At 41.5% G+C, this 23818-nt stretch overlaps 3 protein-coding genes across 9 annotated transcripts in view; 1 reads left to right on the top strand and 2 right to left on the bottom strand.

The window, feature by feature from the left end:
• dsx (transcription factor doublesex) overlaps positions 1-12598 on the bottom strand; it is a 47079-nt gene extending 34481 nt beyond the window's left edge. For 3 of the 5 annotated variants that reach the window (XM_017165951.3, XM_070287253.1, XM_017165952.3), the window contains exons 1-2: positions 7685-8284; positions 5251-6663 (exon numbers count right to left, since the gene is read on the bottom strand). In XM_017165951.3, the coding sequence (XP_017021440.1) occupies positions 5251-6382 (1132 nt within the window). In that variant the 5' untranslated portion in view covers positions 6383-6663; positions 7685-8284. Of the gene's footprint in view, positions 1-5250; positions 6664-7684; positions 8285-12165 lie in introns of those variants that run through there. The other 2 variants (XM_041774551.2, XM_070287252.1) reach the window with 2 other exon arrangements.
• A 5887-nt stretch (positions 12599-18485) lies between these two features.
• CD98hc (CD98 heavy chain) lies at positions 18486-21394 on the bottom strand. The gene is made up of 4 exons (XM_017166004.2): positions 21178-21394; positions 20497-20654; positions 19129-20405; positions 18486-18942 (listed from the first exon to the last, which is right to left on the bottom strand). Exons 2-4 carry the CDS (start codon positions 20647-20649, stop codon positions 18699-18701), a joined length of 1674 nt encoding a protein of 557 aa, XP_017021493.1. The 5' UTR covers positions 20650-20654; positions 21178-21394; the 3' UTR covers positions 18486-18698.
• A 1547-nt stretch (positions 21395-22941) lies between these two features.
• On the top strand, positions 22942-23623 carry Os-C. Of its 3 annotated transcripts, none has more exons than XM_017165924.3 (3): positions 22942-23082; positions 23137-23305; positions 23372-23623. In XM_017165924.3, the coding sequence occupies exons 1-3, from the start codon at positions 22993-22995 to the stop codon at positions 23497-23499; spliced, it is 387 nt and encodes a 128-aa protein (XP_017021413.1). In that variant the 5' UTR covers positions 22942-22992; the 3' UTR covers positions 23500-23623. The 3 variants fall into 3 exon arrangements, with proteins under 3 accessions (XP_017021413.1, XP_017021412.1, XP_017021414.1); XM_017165925.3 differs by having other exon boundaries at positions 22967-23082; positions 23360-23623; XM_017165923.3 differs by having other exon boundaries at positions 23137-23623.
• The last annotated feature ends 195 nt before the right edge of the window (positions 23624-23818 follow it).

The following is a 23818-nucleotide window of genomic DNA, read 5'->3' as shown; positions in this document are numbered from 1 at the left end:
AGGGGGTCGTTAGCCCAAAAAATGTTAACAAGCTAATAATACACTTGAAATTAATATTTTTTCGTGTGCATATGATCGGTTTTCGTAGTGCTTTGCGTACCCCATAATTTCACTCACTTAAAAAGCCATTGAGTCTTCACACATGCGAATTTATCTTTTTTTTCTGGATCCCTTTTTTTCACGGCATTTCAAAGATCAACGTTGTGTTAAAAAACAGCGAGTGCAAAGTTTAATGGCCCGCATTTTGAGGAGGAACTTCAATTGAATAAGACCGGGCTTAAAAATGGTGAAAACATTGGGCCGAAAAAGGGGGCTGGGTCCGTTAAGGGGCCTCTAATTGGGGCCTTCGGGACGATAGCTGATTATGCCAGTATTCGGATGCAAATGGCTTTGGCAGGTTGTAAATATTAGCGGCAAGGGATGCCTGTGCTTATTAGCACTATCCCATATATAGTACGTATATATATAGGAGCTTTATCGGCGCAGCTGCATCGCGTTTAGAGCCATATTCTAGAGGGTCCAGAGGCCATTCGGCGAACTTCGTCTACACTAATTTTCTGCTCGTAAAATCAACTTTAATTGCGAAAAAAAAAGACAACCATATTTTTATTGTTCGTGCTGGAGAAATATTATTTTGTGCTCTGTTCCTGGATAGATTCCTGGCCATATAATTAAGCAGCCATTTGGGCCAAATATAATCCCGACTTGGGCAAAGTCCGCCGCGGAGTATTAAAAATAATGCCAACATATTAACTGGAAATGTCGTAAATTATTCACACAAATGACCTGTCAAAGCTCCGGGAGCAGCCACAGCCACATTTCTCATAATAAACTCAAAACAAAACAAAAAATGCAAACTACGCTCTCCATTTGAAACGAAATCGAAAACAAAATCACGCAGAATGTATGAACCCTCGAATATATGTATATACACAAAAAATACATTTTACAACTTTATTTTACGAGCGCAGCAAAGTTTTTGTTTTCTGGCGAATTTGCCGGCCCTAAAGGTTCTACTCAGACTGAGAGAAGGGCTTTTTCCAGGGTCTTTGGACCTGGTCGAGATCGCTGCCTGTCTTAAGAGCCCGAAATTAGTGCTGGGCATTAATTTAATTAACTGAACTCGAAGTTTATCGATTGCCGCCGCTTGGTCATGGTTACCTTGACCACCAGTCGGAGCTTCTTCGGTTTTATGTCTTTCCAATTTTTATATTTCTAGATAAGGACTTTTTACCACTTTAGCTTCAGGATATGCCAGGATATTGTTGCAAAACATGATGACTGGTAATTCATTTTGCAGCTGAGGAAAAGGCCCTTGAACCTTGTTAATTTATATAATTTATTTTTACAGCTTTCCTGGAAAATGAATAACTTCTGAAAAGGTGAAAGGAACAACACCAATAAAATAATGAATACATTTGTATTAAAAAAATTTAAAGCTCATTTATAAAGCGCCTAAATAAAAGAGAGGAAAACTATTTAAATATAAGTTTTAAGTAAGAAAAATATATGTTTTTACTAAGAAGCAAGAAGTTAGCTTTTTTTAAACTTTGGTCTTATATCTTCTCATATAAAATATTAAACTTAATCCTGTGAATTTCAAGGTGTGCTCAAATCGTAACTCTCTCTTTATAATTTACTTATTCCTACGATACTATATAACTAGAATAACCTGAATTTCGAACTAGATGTTCGAAATGCATCGAATTAAAGCGCCCTTAGCCTTAACATGATTTTGAAATTACCTTCGATAAGTGAAAAACCAAGAGGAATGCGATGCTGTACTGGAGCAATAGATTGTTCTACACGATGGGGCACTTAGCCTTTATCGGTGGGATATGATACCCATCAAAATTAATGACAAAATGATAGCCTTGATGGGTCAGGAGACCGGAGGAGAGGTGCCAAGTGGGTAACCTCGCGTCTGGAGGTGTATCGAAGCCGGCATGACTAATTCCGGAGTCAGGACTTGGACAGCGCCAGTGTGGGCAGCACAGGCAGAGCTAATGAGGCGAGCCGTTCAACTTGTTTTCTTTGGGGGAGTTGAGAGAGCCTCGTAAGGGGGGGACCAGAGGAAATTGCAACAAAGTTGTCCGCTGCTAGAGCGCGAAAAAAAACCCGATCTGGGTTCCTGTTTAAACAGCCAGACGACGACTGGTTGGGCGATAGAGATTACGAGTAAGTTTACACGTTTTCAGACATCGGGGCCACAACCTAACACATCCACTGCGGCTACTGGAGGTAGGATCTGCAGGAGCAGCCAGAGGACCCAGAGGAGCCAGAGGAGCGGAGCAGCTGTATCAATGCCAAAGTGATTGACGAACTGCCTGCCGCAGATGACAGACGCTGGTCGTATTGTCTGCACTTATGCTAAACGATCACCGTAATGTGCGATCCATGTCTGGCTGCCATTACCGGTGCATAATATGCATAAAGCAGTCACCGGCAAGTGGAAAATGCAACTGTGAAAAGGTTTCATGCCTGCTTAGCACCTTGATGGATGGTCATGTTGGATTGGCCCGACAGGTTGGCTTGTAATTGTCCCGGACTCTCGGATTATGATGCATTTGTATGCCGTCTCGTGTGCCTAGATGCAATTAGGGGAACGTGGTCAGCCGAGCGTTGTCTATATCCTCCTGCAGCACCTGATTCGCTGGACCCTCACCCTTCTTCTCCCCCCCCCCAAGACATGGTTTTAGCCACTAATGAGTCTGGTATGGGCCCTAAAATATGCCAATTCTAAGTTCTTGGGAATAATGCCACTAAATGCCTATCAGACGGAATCAAGAAATTGTCTTATGGCAAACTCAATAAAAGAAATTATTCACGAGGGATAGTTTTCCATACTATTTGCATGCAAATGTGCTGTAAAAAAAATCAATTGCATGTCAGCAGGGGTTGTAATCATTCTATTAAAAAAATTTAACAGTTTGATGATTTCTTTTATTGAAACAAAATGAGTTAGTGAAATGAAGAGTTTCGTATAGAATTTATTTAAAATATTAAATAAAAATTTAATGGTAATTTTCCTTTTAAAAAGTTGAATCAAGACTTAAAAAATGGAATATAAATTAGCTTAAGTTTTCTATTGTTTTAAGGTTGAAATAAAATTTAGCTTGAGATTTGCTAATGTTCTATCTCTTTTATTTACTTTAGAAGGTTAAATAGTAGTGTTCAAACCCTGTTAAAAAATTTTTAAATAAATCTAACCCACAGCTAAACTCAAAAAGAACACATGTATTTAGTTCACACTCCAATTGTTATTTTCCCACACATAAATTAAGCTCAACTGCTTCAAGATCGAGCGATCAAATTGCGTTGGAAATGGTAGGCGGCACTTTTGCCTTCAGGTGTCAACTGTTGACAGCTTGGTGGATCTATGTTAATTGATTATTTCATGCCCCGTCACCGATGCCACTTTGCCGCTCCTTTCGAGCAGCTTGTGACATGTGCCCCTGCATGTGGATACCTTCACTTGGCCAGCCTTTTCCCCCTGTTTTCTGCTGTTGTTGTTATGCGGTACTGGGTGCTGGCCTCTGAGGTATATTGATTCGTTTTCAAAACACGTATTCAGTAATTCAGTCTTCAGGAGCAATCAACATGGTCAGAACATGTGTTTTTTTTAATGAACATGAGTTTCAATTTTGGTATAACTATACTCAAGATATTTTAACATTTTACTTTCCGTCTCTTTAAAATTTATATCTTTAATATTTTGCTAAATTAAGGCTATTTTAAGTTGTGTTGTCACTATTTGACAGTCTGCTTAGCCACAAGACAAAGTATAGGATGCATTTTCAGAATAAATAGTATATTCATTGGAGTTTAATTTAGTTTTTATATAAAATGTTTCAGACTACTTGAGTTGATTTTCTACAAAATACACCAAAGAAATGATTTATATCCAAAAACGAAAAAAAGAAACATGTGCAGCGATGCGATTGCTTAAAATTATACAAAGTATCCTAGGGCTCCTCTTAAATGAGGATATATAAAAGCGTATTAATCTAAGCAGTGGGTATTTCCGTGTCGAATCAGCATGCAGTGCTATTCCCGCCGGCTTCTTTTGTTATTTACTAGTCTGGTCTTCGGGAACAGCACACAACACAACTTGATTAGGCCTTCTGTCGGAGGCGTCTCTCTTCTCCCTGCTCTCCGTTCCCTCTTGCGTCCTGCCTGCTACCTCCTCCCTGGTCCCTGCCCCAGTTGCTCATGGTACGTGCCGAGACGGCGCGTCGTTGGTGGATCTGTCCTCGTTGCTCCCAGCGTCGGCACATGCGGCCTATAATTAGGTGGCAATCATTTAGAGGCGCGAGACGCACGGCCACTCCTTGCCAGAGACTCCTCTATGCGGACGGGGCCAGGATGAAAAAACAATTGCGAAAAAAAAGGGGGGCAATTTTCTTTAGGCTTTTCATTTTCAATTTTCCCTCTGCACTTTGCTAAATGAGCCATAAATATTACTAGATATTTGCCAAGATCGCAGATAAAGCGAGTTACACGATTCATCATACAATCTTCTGGGCGAGGAAATACGGCGACCCAAAGACATGACAGAAACAACAAAGAACGCGAAAATAATTGTACTAAATGCCCCGGCACTAGATCACACATAGGCCATTTGACTAATGTAACGAAGGGCTATAAAATGTATTTTAATAATATTTAATCTCTTTATTTAATTGCAAAATTATGCAAATTATCACACTTCTGCTTAGAAGTCTTTCAACAAAACGAAGCCCATGTTATTTTAAATACCGCTTAAATTGAAAATTAAATCGAATTAAATATTTATAAGTTAAGCAGACTCATTAAATCCAATTAAAAAATATTCTCGCGATGTCAAGTTATCATAACTGATATATTTGATGGATTTGTAATGGCTTTGAATTAATAATTATAATAAACTTTGCAAGGTGGGATGAGAGAGGGTGCCTCTTAGAATTAGAAACCAAGCTGGGAAACTGAATTGATAATTGATTAAAATACTTGGAAGATATAGAACAAAGAATTTGAATATGATAAATTGGATTTTACTAACATCATCTATAAATAGTAATGATTGCTTGCTAACAGTTAAGCTTATATTGTACATTTTAATTGCTTCACTTTAATGAATGTTGATTTTCGCAAATATTTTAAAAATAAACATTTTCTGAGAACAGAATCCCTCAAATTATTATATTATAAAATTTATATTATAAAATGTATACTACTAAATTTATATGCAAAAGCATATCTGGCACTCACCCAAGGGCACATTGGCGCCATTCTTGCGATTGACGGAAACTGAGATCGGCAAAATGGCGGCGCCGGAAGTGGACGATGGCGAGGGCGAGGATGAGTCGCACGAGCCCTCCAGCGACTGGGCAGGCGTGGGAACCGTGCTCATGTGATGCTCGGCGCTGGTAATCACCGAGGTGCCGTTGCTGCCGGCCCTACCGCCGCCGCCGCCTCCTCCTCCTCCTCCTCCAGATCCCGGTCCTGATCCTGAGCTGGCTCCTCCGCCGACAGCCCCGTTACTGCTACTGCTGCTTGAAGTGGCCGCTGCACTGGCACTGCTTGAGCTGGCCGCCGCTCCTCCGCCAGAACTGCTGGTGGCCGGACCCACACTGCCGCCATGCTCGCTGTGCGGTGGAGATCGCAGCGCCGTCTGCTGGTGCGCCGGCTGCTGCTGATGCTGCTGGTGATGCTGTTGCTGGAGGTGATGGTGCGAGTGTGGGTGGCTCTGGTGCTGAAGGTGCTGTTGCTGGGCGGCAGCGGCAGCGGCCATGTGCACATGATGGGCATGGGCGTGACCATGCAGGCTGGAGGCCGCAGCGGATCCGGTCAGATGCGATGGCGGAGCTGCCGGAGCAGCGCCCGCCGCTGCTGCTGCTGCCGCTGCCGCCGCCTGCTGGTGATGGAGCGAAACATGGCCGTGGTGCGAGTGGTGTCCGTGAGCATGGTGTGCGGCATGTACGTGGTGGGCATGGGCATGGACATGGGCGGGAGCAGCAGCGGCGGCGGCGGCCACATGGTGATGATGTCCTAGCAGGGTTGTAGTGGCCGTTGCCGCCGGCGGCACCTCATGCATGTGGAGCGCCCGCTGCTCGTCCTGCGCCTGGGCTCGCCTCAAAGCTGTCTGCAGGGCCATCACACGCTGTCGATCCGCCGTGAGGCGACACTTCTCGCAGGTGCAGTAGCGGTATTTGCAGTACCGCTTGTGACCCTTTAGGGTGATCTTTAGACCGTGGTTGCGACAGCGGGCACAGTTGGGCGGCGTCCTGGGCGAAATGGAGCTACCGCTGGAGCTGGAGGCACCGCCGCACACGTCATTTTTCGAGTCGATCATGTCAGAGTCGGACATGGTGTCACTGTTCCAGTTCTCCTCCGAAACCATGTCTGCAGATTCTGGTGTCCTATTCAGAGGATAGTTAGCGATAGGATAGTATGGCGCTTCCTTTAGGCCAACTTCTAATGCATTTTCTGCAATGGCTAACAATCGAGATATTCTTGTATTTCCAATATGTTTCTTATTTGAGAACTTGAGCAAGTTAAATCTTAGTTATTGATTTTGAATATTGATAGAATCGGAGTTTATTTATGCTTGTCTATAGATAATTGAGGATTATTTTAGTTATTAGACCCTTTGCTTCACTTTTCATTATCGGATCTTAGCACCTGAAAAGACAAGATTAAGAAATTTGATTCTAATTACTCCTTTTAGCTTTCACTCTTCAATTAAATAATACATTTTTTTCGTTTTGGTAAACAAATTTCCTGCATTTTATATAGTATTTGTTCGAACAACTGCTGATGTAATTCCCACATATAACTCAAACTGCGAGCGCAAAATATTTATTATCGTTCGGGAAGATTTGCATTTCCTTATTTTTTTGCATGCTCGGCTGACGGTAGCCAACAAACAACATTTGTATTTATAACGCCAGCAAATATCTGGCATATTTTTGCAAACATCTCACTCCGAAAAAAAGTGATTGTGCAAAAATATAGGCAGGCGGTGAACTTTGCCTCCATTGGCCGTGGATCATTGCATGTTAAAGGGCAATTCGAATATTAAAAATTATTTTGATTCGATCGGCCACGCCTTCTTTATATAAAAGAGCACTGATTCCAGATTGGCTTCGGGATATTAGTTACAACCCGAAGGTGGAGCCGGACATGTAGATACAATGTATCGATCGGATCTGTCACGGTAACATACTAAGTGCACATAATACTGTCATCGAAATGGTTCCAGCGGATGCGCAAAAATCTATCAGTTGACCTTTATGAACTCTCGGCAGTCCATAAATTTGCCAAGGCCTTTTGCGTTTAAGAGGAGAATTCACTAGAGATATTTACTTGGAACGCTTCATTGGGATTCGTAAAATAATATTTCTAAAATGTATACTTGGTATGAATTATATTCACAAATTATTCACTTGCTGTTTCTAAAGTTTAAAAGAAAGTTTAAAGAAATTATCAAAATTCAACACAATTATTTTTCAAATTTCATAAAAAAACAGAGACAATTGATGAATACATTGTAATCTTTTAAGTGAGAAAGGTAAATAGAGGACGAGAACACAAATATTTAATATTAATGTTATAACAATAACTATTTATACCCCCCTTGCTAATTTAACTTTAAATTTGCTTATAAAACGTCCAAACAAAATGTTTTTTTTTTTTAAATTACCTTTTAGCTTACAAGTTGAACAGATTTTTTCGTATTTTAAATATTTGCAATAGCTTTTAGAAATGTGATTTAGTTGTATTTGCCAATATCCACTATTTAAAGTTAACTTTTTATTATTTAAGGGTTTTTACTAGCTGCTGATTAGAAATATGGCGCAGTTGCCGTATAAACTTTCAGAAATATAGGAAAATAAATCCTCGGATTCGGATTAGCTGCGAAGATTTTCACACACCCGCACTTGTATTCCACAATTCCAACGATATACAGTTACTCTGGGCTGTATCTATTCAGATATCGATCAAGTATCGTCACACAATAAACAAAAAAAATCACAATTGCAACTCTTTTACACGATCGCGCTTTTTGTGGCTTTCGAAAAGCCGCCGGTGAAACGAGCTAAAGTAACCGATTTAGCAGAGTCTGAAGACGAGCGAATAATCAATATTTATAGGTCGTTCTGATGCTGAATTTGTATCTGTAGCTGGATCTGGATCTGGTATCCGTAGAATGGAACTATCCGCGAGTCGCGAGCCGAGCTTTCTGCCGCTTTAGCTGCTTTGGCTGCTGCTGTCCGATCTGAAATCTTTGGCATGCACAAGGCAACTCACATTGGGCCGCAAGACGCGGATGCAAAGAACTCAAAAACGCCGAGTCGCTCGGCTGAATGTGTGTGAGTGCGCGAGAGCGCCTGTATGGGTGCCAGCCCCGGCCGGTGTGTGTGTGCGTTGTAAGTGTGTGCGTGCAAGCGGGCACCGCCAACGAAACGGAACCGAAAATCGCATCGAGAGAGCCAGAGCAAAGCCATCCAAGCACAGCACAGTGGACCGAAAGTCCTCAAAATGTGAATCCTTACTAGAAATATCCTTCAAATTACGGTTATTTTAATAAGATGTTGTACTATTTTTAAACATTCCTTCGGTATATCAGCAAAACAAATATTTGTAAACAATACATTTTCCTTTGTTTCCCATTGCCTAAAATATTTGATTAAATTTCAATAGTAATAAATAACAAAGTATTTGCAGGAAATCCAACTAAAATGCATGGATGTGTGTAAGCTTTTTAATTTAAAATCGGTATAACCTAAACTAAATTTCTTTATATTTATTATATTTAAAACTAAATGATTGTAATATTGTATATCACTAAATAATTAAAATTTTGTTTAATTTTTTTTAACATTAGATCTTAAATAAATATTCTGTTGCCTTCTAAGATAATATGCCCCCAAAAAGTATGCAATGGTTTCTAAAGTCGGTTAAAATGGTATGATCGAGTCATTAAACTCTATATTTCTATGTTTTCTAGATTCTAAATATTAAATTTGAAATGTATTATCATTTTCTGAAGCATTATAGCTTTTTTAAGCAGTTTTTAAAATTCTTAATTTAAATATATTGTATTTAATGGTTTTCATTAAATTATTTAAATGTTTAAACATTTTTTCAAGCTCTTTCTCAAATATGATTTCAAAATATTTAAAAAAAAATTAAAACAAAAACACTTAGTATAGAATTTGTATACTTTGTTTAAAAAAAAATTTGAAGGTATTTTTCCCATAACAACTGGATAAAGCCCTTTGGTTTTGGAACCACTGTGCGACGTCGACGTTGCGTGCATTTGGAGAAATGTGGGGGCTGCACACACACACACACACACTCACTCCTGCTCGCATACACTCACTCGCGGAAATGCGCAAATACAAACAGACGGCGGCCCTTGTACATAGACAGCCTCACACACATTGGCTGGCTGAGTCGCTTTGTTGTTGTTGTTGCTGCTCTTGTTGCTGTTGCCGCTTTCGCTGCAATGCCTGTGGCCGGTTGCATTCGCCTTGCAACTTGTTTGAGTTGCAGTTGGACCGAGTTGCATTGCGTTCGGCTTAGTTTAGCTTTGTTTAATTCCTATCTTCAGCACGTTCTCTTTGTGCTGCGAATTTTATTGCATTTGTTTTGGTTATTTCTTCGTTTGAAAGGGCGTTCAAGTGGTGGGCAGTATAGGCGATAGCACTGTGACTTTTTCGACTTGTGCAACAGAGCTAAAGGGGTTTAATATATATTTTGTTATATGGGTCGATCACTATGTAAATATTAAAATACCTTGGATTAACAAAAATGTGAATTTTAATTCTAAAAATTCCCTCTAATTAAACCCATTAAAAGTAATTGAATTCTTTAGAAATGATTATTAATATCGTAAATGTCTTATATTATAATAAATATGTCTTTTAAGTGTTTCATGGGGCGTATGCGTAATGTGACTAAGTACATAAATCTATTTCTTTTGACTTAGAGATTCCTTTCTTTTGGTTCAACGACAACCTTATCTTCTGACAAATAGCTATAAATGTGTGATCTGATAAGTCTCGATTTGTATGAATTAAATCAGAATTAAATCAGATCTAATTGCGAGTTAACATAAATTAGCATAAAACAAAAAATCGATTAATCAATCTACAATACACGTGTTACAAGCTATTATATTTAATATGGATTTATATGTTATACAAGCCAATTCAATCATATTTATATTAGTTGACTCTACTATGGAATTAGAGGCTATTAAAGGAGCGAATTCCAAACCCTTGTGCTCTTGCACAAGAGCAATAACTACTGTCATTTAAATGAAATACGAGTAACTTATGGAAAAGCACAAATTAAAAAAGATATCACCCCATATACTTTAAAGAATAAACTCCATATCTAACTAGGTTGAACAAATACAAGTGAATGGGTATTATTGTTTCAAACTGCGTTATCTATGAGCTCTTTGAATATAAGACTACTGAAATATCTTTTAAAAACCTTTTATAAAACGTACAATATCCTTGGGGAAGGGATATATTTTCTATTCTATTTAACTAAAAATTAATCAATTTTAAGCGAGAATGACTCAGTGAACTTGCACAGGCTTTGCGACCCATTTTTACGTATACAATAAGCACTAACGATGCTTGACGACTGATTAGAACGGACCTGTATTCTAAATTAAAGATAGAGAGAAAAAGTGACAACAGGGAGCAACAGACCAATGATTAAGTATGTAGTTTTGCTGATTAACTGAACGATATGAAGTGTTAGTTTGCCTCATTCTTGATCGGCGGTAATTACTTAATTTGGGTGTCTAAAGAGTTAATTTACCATTTTAGCCAGGAGAGAGGTAATTGAGCATGAATGATATGTGGTGTTGATAACGGGTCTCGCAGTTCGCAATTCGTGCTGCTACCATATGCCCGCCCCCTTTCTTCCACCGCCCCCAACCCCCCGTTGGCCACGGGAAAAAGTTGTTCCTCCGGCCGTTGTATTTAAAAACTGCACACGATCGCTTATCTTGCATGTCGCGACTAATTTGTATTTGAGGAGAGACCCCAAGAAAGAGAATCGCCCCGAAGAGCCACATATGAAGAGAAAGACAGAGGGCCTATCAGTGGAATGGCATTCCTAGATTTGCTAATTATGCGATGCATGCACAAGCAAAAAAATAAAAATTAAGGCCATTAAATATTACATACATAAATATATTCATAATAAATACAACGGGCGAAGAGAAATAATCGTTTTCTCAACGACAGCTGCCTTGAAAAATATATAGTTGTTTCCTTATGAATCTAATAAAGTAACTACAATTAACTTGGAATTTTTGCCTGTGTAAGTTGCAAGGAAACCAGAAAATGTATCAAGGAAAGCAGCTTTTTTTCTCAACGAGTTAAGTCGTGAAACGTCTTCAAAGTTAAATGGGATTATTCGCTCCTTGGGGGCATGTCTGCTTAATTAATTAATTTGTCTAAACCGGAAGGGATCACGATAAAGAACCCACTTCAGGTTATTAATGGGCCAAGGGTAACTCCGCATATTAAATACCCAAAGCACGGTCATGTCATTAAAATAATAATTGCAAAAAGTAAGTGAAGACCATAAAAATTGATTGCGAAAGATGAGAAATATATAATCGTGATCGATCGATTTATCATAGTCGGCGCTAAAAAACCGGCTTGGGCAGAACTTTCAATGGAATATGGTGTCTTAGCCTCGGCTGTGTGGCTTTAAATAACTTGATTTTTCCATTTCTATTTGCATTTCCCTCGTAACTTTGGTCCAAATGGACTTATAAGCCTTCCTCCAGGCACCGATCACCGATCACCGCCTCCGCGATCCACTAGTGGTGTCTTGGGACGCCTGACTGGGACTCTGGCAATAGAACACGACTGCTGCTGCTGCTGGTTTCCTGTTCAATTTGGTAGTCAGACAATGGCCCAAACCCCTCTGGTTGCCCCCATCCTTGGTCTATAAAAGTCGCTCACTCGCTCGGCAGTTGTAGATGGCAATCGCGGAGCGTACCTGCCGCTATCGCCATTAAGCCGTGTACACACGAGCATTTTTGTCAGGCAATTACAAGGCAGTTTGCAACGCCCCCGAAAGCGGGACACTGGGGTGTTCCAAGCGGCGGCAGAGCAGGGTAGTCATAACTCATTGTTCACTTACCGGGGGAACAATGCGACAAACAGACAGACAGGCAGGCAGTGGCAAAAGTATCTGCATCTAAGTACATATCTCTGGACGTATCTCTGCATCTGTATCTTTTTCTGCAACTGCAATCTGCTGGCGCAATGTTCTATACTCCTTGGTTATGCAAGCGCGCGCCGCGAGAGGGACCGAGAGCGATAAAAGTTCGGATCGAGAGTGAGAGTGAGCGGGGAGATAGAGAGAAAGAGAGTGGAGCCGGTAAAAATATTATTTGTTATCTGGAACCACAAACAAATTAGCTTGAATCTGGTCTCCCCTTGGGGTCCGCGCACATACTAAAGATATTTTCAGACTTTACACAGCCACAAATAAGGGCCCAGAAACAGATATTCGGAATTCGCAACTAGCAGCTTGCTGTTTGCAGTTTGCAGTTCGCAACACTTCGCATTTGATTCGATGTCGCTCCAGTTCTGTTTGGGTTAAGATTGCGGTTTCGAGCACCTACCGCGGGAACGCGCACGAGCGCAAAGGACGATCGATGCGAGCAAACTGGTTGCGGAACCGCCAAAGCTCTGAGCACGACACCGGCCACACTGAGGCAGGCACCCGGACCAGTACCAGTCCGACTGGTGACTAGCGAACCGCCGGCAGACGCTCGGACTCGCGGACACGCGGACAGATGAACGAACAGCCGGACGTAGGGATAGCAAGGGGGTCCGCGGAGCATGTGGTGCTGGCACAGAGACGGGCCCGCCGACTGTCGCCTCGTCGCGCTGCCTTCGGTATTTGCACACTCCGGTGCAGCGCGAAAAAAAAAAACGATAGCGGGAGTAGTCGATGGCCACGATTAATGAATACTCTATAAATAATTAAAGTTTAAAGGTAATTACAATTTAAAAAGGTAACATATATCTTTACTGTATTAAATATATTTAAAAATTAAATTGTGGACTTAAATTTGTGTTAGTTATGGGAATTTACAATTTAAACATATAATTTTAAAACCAAAAACAACAAAATTTTTAATTTCTAGAATCTAGGAGTTAATACCTCAATTTTGATAAAAACAAAGGGTTTAGAAAGCCTAAAAATAATGAAACTTAAATCAAAAAGAAAAATATTATAGTTTCAAATTCTCAATAAAAATATGGAGTATCTTTTTCCTAAAAGTAGCATTTAATTTTAAATTCCATAAAAATCTCCCTATGAAAATATTTTCTTATAAAAATATTTATCTCTTATATTTTTCCTCAAGGTAGCACTAAATTTTAAATACCAATTAAATCTCCCTAAAAACAGAAAAATATTTTCTTTTAAACATTTTTATTTATTCAAGTCCTTAATTAGAACCAATAAGCTCGTCCAAACATTGGGAACACAAACGAAAGCATCTTGGGGAAAAAAGAGAGCAAGCGCTTGAGAGCAGCGAATCTTGGAGAGTGGAAAGTGCATTTGCCCCATTATTTGCACAGAGCGCCAATACAATGTTGGCCCCAAAAGCTCTCTTAGGTACGCTCTCTTCAGCTCTCCCACTGGCAAGCTCCATGTGTTTTTGCAAGAGTCGTGCCAAGCAACTTTGTTGCCGTACATTGACGTCTCCACCGATCGTAAATCCGCACTCTCGCTCTGGATTTGACTCTCCTGCCAACGTTCTCTTTAACTCTGGGGTCTGGGGATCGTAAGAAGAGGAGTTGCTTTATATGGCGAGATCGGGGTTCGGGTTCGGTCTAGCCGAAGGCCCTTGATATAGGTCGAACCACTCAGCTGGGCTCTGGATGCGCCGGGATATTTATGCCACCTTCTTGGGACGCTGAGAGATGCTCAATCTCGGTGTGTCACACGCACATTTATCACACTTAAAGGTTTCCTTTCATCGTCGGCCGTTATAGTGGTCATCAGGATCGATTCTTCAGTCGGCCGAAGATAATTGCGCCCGAGCTTGCGGTCCATTAAAAGTTATTCCCTGCCCGAGGGAATGCACGCAGCTTCCAAAAACAGACTCCCGATTCTCCTGGTAATGGATGGCTTAAAGACCTTGTCGCAAGGAGATTCCCCCTGATAACCAAATTTGAGTGGAAATAATGGGTCAGCAGTCAGGAGTTATTACTGATATTTGCATATATAATTTTAGATTAAAGTCCTTGGAATTATTATTACAGCCATATATTTTATACAAGTTTTAAATTAAAGTACTTTGATTAAAAATTTTATGTTTGTAAAAACCTTTGATTATTCTTTAACAAAACCTTAAATATAATAAGTACACTCAGAATAAATTTAATGAATTACCTAGACGTATCATAGACAACGGCATTTGCTAGATACTTTTCAAATTGAAGATACATTTAAAGCATTCATGGTGCATATTCATAACGTGGCTCACACGCACACCCATCTTGGCCAGCATTGGGACAGAGTGTCGAAAGAGCGTGGGGCTGTGGGCATCTCCAGTTGCATACTCGTAAATCAATTAGCAAAGAGCGGCAAGAGAAGAGTATCTCGCGGATACGCAACACAACCCAAACTCGTTTGACTTTGCCTCACGGATGAGTTCGCTCTCAAAAAACGCCAACAAACCTTTGGTAGAAGGGGCAAAAAAAAAACAACAGAGACAGAGAAAAATCCAAATGGAAATTGCAAAAAGAAACCGGCAAATATTTAAATATGATTTGCTCTCTCTCTCTCGGTCAGCATCCGCAAGATACACAGATACGCCAGGCAGCCACTCTTCGCCGGGATGCGCAGATGCGACCCCCGCACTGATCATCAGCCTTTTCCTCGAGTGGTTTATTTTTAACGATTCCACCGCAAGCGGTGGCGGTGGCAATTGCAAACATTTATACAAATTGACGTGTAGCTGTCGCAGTTGTCACTTCGCCAGCCGCACCAAAGATACGCGATGCAGAATATTCCCTGGATGACCCGGCGAATGTAATTCAAGTTGCTAACCGCAACCGACTGTCTCCGCAGATATGGCTCCACGTCTCTTGTGCCCCACAGCCCCGTTGCCGTTGCCCCACATCCACAGCCGTTTCCCATTCCCCCTCTGACAACAGCTCGTGTTCGTGTTTTATAATTGTTATGGCCATTTCTACAAGTTGTTGTACATTGTTGGCGCTTCGAGGGCTTATGGCCGGGTTTGCACAGCAAAAATAAAGGTATTTGGAATGTGCAACTTAATTAAATTAATTATAGATAATTTACAACACATTCCTAAGCTTTAAAGAATCATTAAGCATTTCGTTTTGATATAACAAATAAAGTATCTTGTTACCTTAAAACCTTAAGATACAATTTTATATTTCAGCTTGCTTAAATTTAATTTAAAACTCAATTTTAATTTTATTTCTTTCTGTGTTCTTTTAGTAGGTAGCTGGACGAGTTGCTTAGGCATGCGAATCGCACACATGACTGGCGCCCAGATCGCAAATGTATATCACAGTCGTCTGTTTGTGTTTCCCCCTGAAAGTCAGTTTCGGAACGGCTCAAGCGCATATGTACTATCTACACAAAGAATACACCATTTCCATGAAATGGTTCAAGTTGGTACACATGTGCATTTTTAGTAGAATAAATTTGTTAAAATAGAAAAGAAGCGTTAATAAATATTTAACATTATTTTACACACTCCTTAAGTATTCATGTAATTCTGCCATTACAACCCCCATTAAATGTAACAAGCTACGAAAATGACTCTTAATGAGATTCCAATCATTCCCAAGGATCCACATTTAATTACAATAATTTATAAAATTGTCGACTTGCATAATATATAATTAAATAAATCTGATAAATATGGTGAGTATGAACCGAAACCTCCACTTTAATCATTAGGCTTCCTTAGTCCCTCTGAGCCTTCTTCTTCGAGGGTCTCAACGATGGCCGTTTTGATCATTCCTCCATTGCGTCTCGGCCCTTTTCATTAAAAGCCATCCTCCCCCTTGACCATGCCGATGGGAAATTTGAGACGTTTTCGAAGCCGAACAAATTGGTAGCATAATGACAAATGGAGTGCCAAAAAACGTGTTTTATGTTCATAACCAAGATACGCATAAAGGTATTTAAGGCAACGAAGACACAAGATTCCGACGACGGGCAGCGGCAACGGGGAGCAGGAAGATGACTCTCCGCTCAAGCGAAGCCAATCTGCATATAAAACGTAACCGAAAGGACAAACCTTTTAGCCGACCAGCGGGAGGAATCTGTGCGGGGAGCAGGAGCAGGAGCATCCTCCAGGATGGGCAAAGTGTGAAACGAGGTGGGGGGACTTCAAACAGAGAGTAATTTACGCTTGCATGCAAATTGAAAAACAGTCGAGAGCAGGCACTGGGACTGGAGTACGAGTTCCTCCTTCGGTGCCCCCCGAGTACAGAGTTTGGACTGATTGACCACAGAGAGGACGGGGTGATGCATTTTAAAACAAATTGGCACAGTTTGTGAGAGGTGGCGATGGAGTTGTGTTGCGTTGTGCCGAGGCGTGTTTGTCACTCAATTAGATGCAACTCATTTAGCCTCCACTCGCATTTGGCCGCCATTTGTGTGCACAAAATGTTAATCAAAGCCTGATGGGATTTTTTAGGCCAACTAATGATGCCATGCTGTGTGTGTGTGCTGGCAGGCGGTGGGGAGTTATGTTGCGGCTGGTTCTGTGGGTGGCACAGACATATTGATGACAGTCACTCAATTAATATGCAAAATTTATGCATGGGAAAGTTCAAAACAAACAAACCAACCATAACCCCAGCCACACACAGAGTTATAAAACATACATGTCGGCGTGAAAAGAACAAAAAAATAAAAAATAAAAATGAAAACGAGGGGAAAGCATGCCCAATAAAAAATCAATACAAATTAGCAGCAAGCTCACTTTATTTTGTTTTTGTCCATGGAATTGAGTTGTTGTCACTGTTGCGTTTGTGCCCCATAATCCGATGTAAGTCCCTCAAAGAGGGTTCTCCATTGCGTTGGCCAGCTTATGTACATGCGTGTCATTTGTGACACCTATTAAACTATCAGGTGTGTTTTGTAGAGCTTCGGAGGAGAATGGAATTTTAGATGCTTTACATTAAGAATTATGAGGAATTATCTTTACAAAACTTATAAGACATGATGGTAACAAAATGTTAGAAAAGAGACTTTAGGTAATGTTATTTCAAGTACAACTAATATACTTCTTGGGGCTCTGATCAAATTTTAACCTGTAAGGGTATACAATCTCTGGCTTTCTTAGCTTCCTTGCTTGATTTAAATAATATCTATTAATTTAACAAATTATTTAAAGCATTTACTTAATCTTACTTTATTATTAATTTATGTAAATTTGTAATATTTCAACAATCTCTGATACCCTTGAAATCCTACTCTTTGTTGGCAAACTGTTAAACAAAATTAAGTAATCCTAGTGGCCAGCATTCGAATTAAAAAGTTTATTTAAATAAAAGTTGACTGTGACCACGAGGCAGAACACATGTGTTGCACATTGCAATTAAATCGCTGGTTGGCAAGGTCCTGCGATGTCCTGTCCTGCGCCTGGCATGAAGGGTTGCGTGCTGCATTTGATGGCTGGGCTGATGGAAAAGTTGTAGCGACCAAATTATTTGGCAGAATACAAGGCCAGGTCAGGAGGAGGTCGTAGAAGGCGAAACGCACAGCGGGCCAGTGCAAAAGTTTGCAGCTCCGTGAGGATGCTGATGAAGATGGGGGGTACGAGATCTCAGCGCAACAATAGTTTGCATCTCGGAGATACCCGAGATGATGTTATGCTGCTCCTTTGGCCTCGTCGTGTTTTCCTGTTATTCTAGCTTCTGGCTTGCCGCAATCAACTGCACTGCATGTTGCGGTTCCTCGAACAACTCGTGGTGCTCGTGTGCGTAAGTGTGGGTGTGTATCTAATCACATTAGCACGTGCGCATATCCTTTTAAAGGAGCTACCGGGGGCGCAGTCCATCTGACTCCCCAGGCTGCCATTCAGAGCCGGGAGACGACTGTGCAAACTAAAAACATTTTGGCCGCTTTGTTTTTGGCTCATTTCGTTTGTCGATTTTGATTATTTGTCTGTGGCTGCCCGCACAGCACACACAGCACAGACTTTTGTTTTTGCCAGTCCCCCCCAACTATTTGTATCTCAAAGTTGGCCCACACACGTATTCCATATGCGAATGCCAGCTATTTTCTTTGTGCACTTCAAAGTTTTCCACAAAGGCGAAATAATTTTGCCCCCTTTCCATCTTGGTTTTGAATTTAAAACCGGAATGATCCGATATTCTTATGCGTGCAAACGAATTTCACCCAGATCTCTAACCCATAACTGGTCACTAAAATCATCAAAACTCAATAGATTTTTTTTAAATGCAAGCAAATATTGTATTTATTTTTAGGCATGCGCTTAAACAAGCAAAGAACCATGAAAAGTTCTCAACAAAGTACTCTTTAAATTTTGGTTTTGCGGCTTTAAATCTCAAGGGTTAGTGAAGCAAGCTACTTTTGTATACATAAACTGTATATTTTTAGCCCGTAGGCAGCATTGTATTTTGTGTCGCAGGTACAACCATTTACTCGGCCTTCACTGGCACATAGGTAAGGATAATGGTCGAGTGCGGGGCCACCTTGAGCTCCTTGAGATTCACCTTGGCCGAGTGGGCCACCTTAACGGAGTCCTCGTGGTTGTTGTAGTGCTCGCTAAAGTAAGAGATGGTCATCTTGTCGGGCAGATCCGCCGGGCCGGTGAAGTTGCTCGACTGCGGCACCTCGGTGGGATTGAAGATGACAAAGTAGCCGGGGTTTCCAGACTTGATTCTGAGGAGAAGGAAAAAATAATTCAATTAGATAACAAATACATTTTATAAAATGCAAATAATGAAAATTAAATAGTAAACTATATTAGTTTGTTAATATTTTTACCTCTGCCTTCAAAGGGCAAGCATGAAGAAGTGGACAACAATTAGTTTTATTTAAAATTAGAAGATCAAAAGCACAAATTACCTGGAGAAGGCCACCAGAGGATCGGCATTGAAGAGGGTCAGCTCGCCGTGCATGTAGGATGCCGATTTGCGCAGCATCTCAATCTGCCTGTAGGTCTCCTCAGTCACATTTGTGTACTCTACGGCATCCACAGGAACCACTGGCACACCGGGCAGCAGGGAAAGGAACATGGCCAGGGCAGAGGGATCCTGTGGAGTGTCCACAAAGACGTCTGCAAAGTTCCATTGCAACCAGCTGTCGTTGCCCGCCTGGAACAACGTGTTCTCGAGATTGCTCTTCAGCGACTTCTCCGGCTTCGACTTGCTGAGCACCTTCACAAAGTCACCGTACATGGGCAGATCAATGCCATTGGCTCCGGGCACATCGCTCAATTGATAGACCTGCGGCTGGATCACATCCTCGGCCACGGATAAGAAGGCCTCATCGGAGGCGTTCTTTACAATGCTCAGGTAATCATAGAGGACATCTCCCAGGCCGGACGGGAAAGTGGTCTGTTTGTGGTCGTAGAATCCATAGTCTCCCTCTCCCAGGTTAAAGTCCTTGGGCACTGACGATGGCTCCTCTTCCTCCAATTTGTCGGAAAGCACAAAGAACTTGGTATTCTTCAGACGGATGCCCTGGACGCCCAGGCCAATCAAGTGGCGCAAGACTCCACCAAATTCGTTCCTGATTATAGTACTGTTCATCTTGAGGTCGTAGTGACCCTCCTCAAACTGGGAAAGCAGGTAGCTGTCGTCCAGCTTCTCCCAGGCGCTGCGATTGCCTCCCACCTTCAGCCACTTGGTGGGAGCACTGGTCTTTCCGCTCACCCAGACCAAAGCAGAGCGCTTCTCCGGATCGGCAATGGCATCCTGCACCAACTGTGAGTCCTTGGGGACATAGTTGGGCGTCAGATCGAGAATCACCTTGGTGTCACTGCCCACATACTGGGCCACCAGTCGCTTGATCTGCTCCTCAACCTCGGGCTTCTTAACGCTGTATGTCAGCTCGGCGGGCAACTCGTAGATGGCTCCTGTGGCATGGATCTTCTTGGCTGTTTGCACATCTTGCGGTTTGGCAGCCTCGATTTGGGCAAACTTGGCATGCGGTCCGCGCTTATACCAGGCCAGAGGCTGGGGGGCAGCGCACTTGGGGGCTCCGATGATGATCAGAACGGCACCCACCAGCATGCCCACCCAAATGGCCCAGAAGCCCACAAAGAAGATCCAGCGCAAACGCACCCAGAAGGGATCGTTGGCATACTTCATGAGCTCCTCCTTGCTCATGCCAGTGAAGGCCTGTCATTGGGGAAAAAGCCATACGTTAGAGGAACTCGTTAAACTAAATTATTTTCCTATTTTAAGATTATAATTAATTAATTGTACTTACAGGCTTGCCTCCGTTCACGGGTCCAATATCGATTTTGGCATCGCCATTCTGGTGATCGTTCTTAATGAACTTCACCTCATCCCTGCGCTCCGCCAGCTTGTCTTCCGCTCCGTTGAGCATCTGCTCGTCGGCTCCGTTCTCATCCTGGACCATGTCGACTGGAATGTGAACGATTTAACATTGGTTAATTGACTCTAATCAGTTTCAATTAAGCTCGTGCCGGAGCTTTACCCAAGCGATCAGGCGAGACTTTCTCCCGAGCACAGCTTTTTGCAGGTTAAGGCGAAAGAGAAGCCAAGCCACATTGAATGTGTGTGTACCTTTTACTGGGAAGTGAAGGGTGGAAACTCCCTATTTTTCATCTGGGATTTTTGCTTGCTGACGTCACTGGGAAGCAGCAGCAGACTTTGCGTTTGCGCCTCATGGAAAAATCGACCTGTGGCTTGCTTTTTGCTCTGATAGCAAAAAAAAATCAATAGCAGCCTCCGGGCTTGGCTTTCTGTACATTTTTCTTATCTATCTCTCCGCTGATAAGGCACTCCCAGAGGCACAACGAGATATTGTATCTATATCTTAAATATAGATACATATATCTAGGTTCTTTCCAGTGCAAAACCCACGCATTGTTACGTCAGCTCTCTCCCATTTTTCCAACTTATGCCATTTGCTTTGTTTAATTACCTTTTTCGGGGCTCGGATTTCCTCCCAGAAACTTGTCCTCAGCTATGGTTTTGTAGACCTCGGGGGGATCGGCGGTGTTTGGAGCAGCTGCTTTGATTGTACTATCGGTCGCGTCTAAAATAGATTACGTTAATTTGCGAGATGAACACGTTGAAAAATTCTATACGATTAAACAGAGTTTTCGAAAGAATTTTTATTTTAAGAGTGCTGTGTGACCGTTAGGTGTTTAGCTTAAAAGACCAGAAGTCAAGCGGAACCCACTGCAGCTGGTCACACTTACATGAACAGGACGTTATAGAACTACGTAAGGGAACAAAACCTTACGTGAAAAAATTGTTAAAAAATACACAAAAATAATTAAATATATATATTAAATCTGCCATATGGGTAAAGAAAAAACATTTAACATCATTGTGAATTAACATATCCAAAAATTATTCTTTACAATGCTCACTCTCAAAAGCCAAATGATATAAAATCGCTTGGCGCGAAATTTAATCTGAAAACAACTTACCAGTAACAGGCAAAGTCACGGAATTCTGCAATACAGATATTAATAAAACAAAAGATTGTCTGCATTTAGTTTCACTTACCTTGCTGGCAGCATGGCCCAAGCGTTTTAAGCGTGAAAACAAATTCATGGTCACCACTTTCTCTTGGAGGTTTCTTTACTTCAGATTAAAAGTTTTTCACGTAGCTGCAAATAATAAAATACTTTGAAGTTTCTCTAAAAAATTTAGGTTTTAGATTATTTTTGTATTATATTTATTTATTTTATTAAAATCCTATTGCGAGAAGGGCGTCCTTATACTTATTTGCATTAGTCAAAATTGTTTTTAAATTAATTTTGGTTTGATTTATGCATACACATATATTGATTTGTTTGTAATATAATTAAATTTTAATAAAAACAATATTTTTTATGTTTATGTAGACCCTTTAAGAACCTAGCACAACTCATTTTAATATGCTTAACAGTTTTTAAAAATTTTAAGCCTTATTGTCACATACTTTTTGTGAAATCAAAACTGTGTATAAATTATAAACAATTTAAGCGTCATTTCTATTATTTTTCGAGTTTTAATACTTTAATACTTCAACTACTTTCTAATATAAACTTTTTAAGTAAATTCTTCAACGTTCAAACGTTCCTTTCCAAACGTGACAAAGCTGATGCAATAACACTAAAGCATTCCTTATATTTTTCACCTTATCTTAAGCACTTTTCACTGAGGCTTTTTGCCAGTTTCACCATCAATCTTTCACGGAGATACACCCGGCAAGAGGTCTGAATTAAGACTGACGCTGCAGTACTGCAGCGCCTGCAGTCCATCGCTCCCAGAGGCACTGCCTCGATCGCGATCGCGATCGCTCCTCGAATTTGATTTAATTATACTGTACATGCCCGCGTCGTGTGCGTAAATGCGATGTATGGCCTGCAGCGAGCCAAACCGATCCCCGCCAAGCCCAAAAACTACCTGTCCGCGGCGGCTTACCTGTACTGTCGTCGCTGGCCAAAGTGCCGAGTTGACCAAGCCAGTTTCTGGCCAGCCAGCAGACAAGATACCGGAGACCGGGCAAAAACTGCACTCGTCGGCACATTCCTGGCGAAAATGTGCAGCGTCGTCTGGCGATTCCGCAAGGTTGTCGGCCAGAACAGAAAATTAGTGAAGCTCAACGCACAAAAAATTGATCAATTTTGGACCCCATATTACCTGTTCTGGAGTCCGATTATGTGACATGCAAGGGTCATTAGCTCATTAAGCGGGAGCTATATATGAAGCAGCCCGGGACCTGCACCCACAACTTGACGCGATGGGTTTCCATGTGGGACGACAGTTGCTGCTCTCGGGCTTCCTGCTGGTGCTACTCCAGGTGCTCAGCCAAACGCAGGCCAGGCCTCAGGTGATTAATAAATAAGAGGTGAATCGAGATTTGAATAATTTAACCCATTGCCAGGATGTGATTACTGGCGAGGAAACGGAGGTGGTGGTAAAGCAAGAAGGCGGTGATGGAGATGACGATGACTCCTCCTCGGAGGAGACGGTAGAGGACTCGGAGGAAACCCGTCGACGACGACGCGAGGTGGACTCGGACAACCTTCCTTCGGCTCGGGCGGGCATTCCAGGTTTGCCAGATCCGGCTACCATTATTAAGATCGCTGAGCTTTTTCAATCCGTAGGAGAACAAGTAGTCCCGATCCTGTTGCAAGCAGTACTACCGGGCTCGGAGGCCACCGGTGACCGTTTTGCCAGGTCCGTAAACTTCCTGGAGAACCTGGAGACCGCACCTGAAGGATTCGCCACTGAGAAGAATGAATAATCAGCGGGTTAGAGGGATGAATATATCCGGGCTGAAGAAGCTAAGCCGGAACACTAGTAACATAGATTTAAACTTAGACTACTTTCCCTTGAGATAAATTTTGGTTGCTTGAGCTGAAACTGAATTGAATTTATTTAATTTTTTAATGTGGATTTAGTATATTGAACGAAAAAATCTCCAAAACACAGCACAAGACAGACAAGAATCACTAATGAAAAGTATTTTCTTCAACGAATTTATTCAACGATTGATACCAAAAGTATATTTTCTGAATCTTACACCTGTGACTTAAAGTATCAACGTCTGAAATGCGTTAATA

This window comes from Drosophila kikkawai, chromosome 3R (assembly GCF_030179895.1).
Source record: "Drosophila kikkawai strain 14028-0561.14 chromosome 3R, DkikHiC1v2, whole genome shotgun sequence".
NCBI classification, from domain to species: domain Eukaryota; kingdom Metazoa; phylum Arthropoda; class Insecta; order Diptera; family Drosophilidae; genus Drosophila; species Drosophila kikkawai.
Note: the sequence above shows the minus strand (reverse complement) of the source record. Positions and strands in the feature narration are given on the sequence as shown.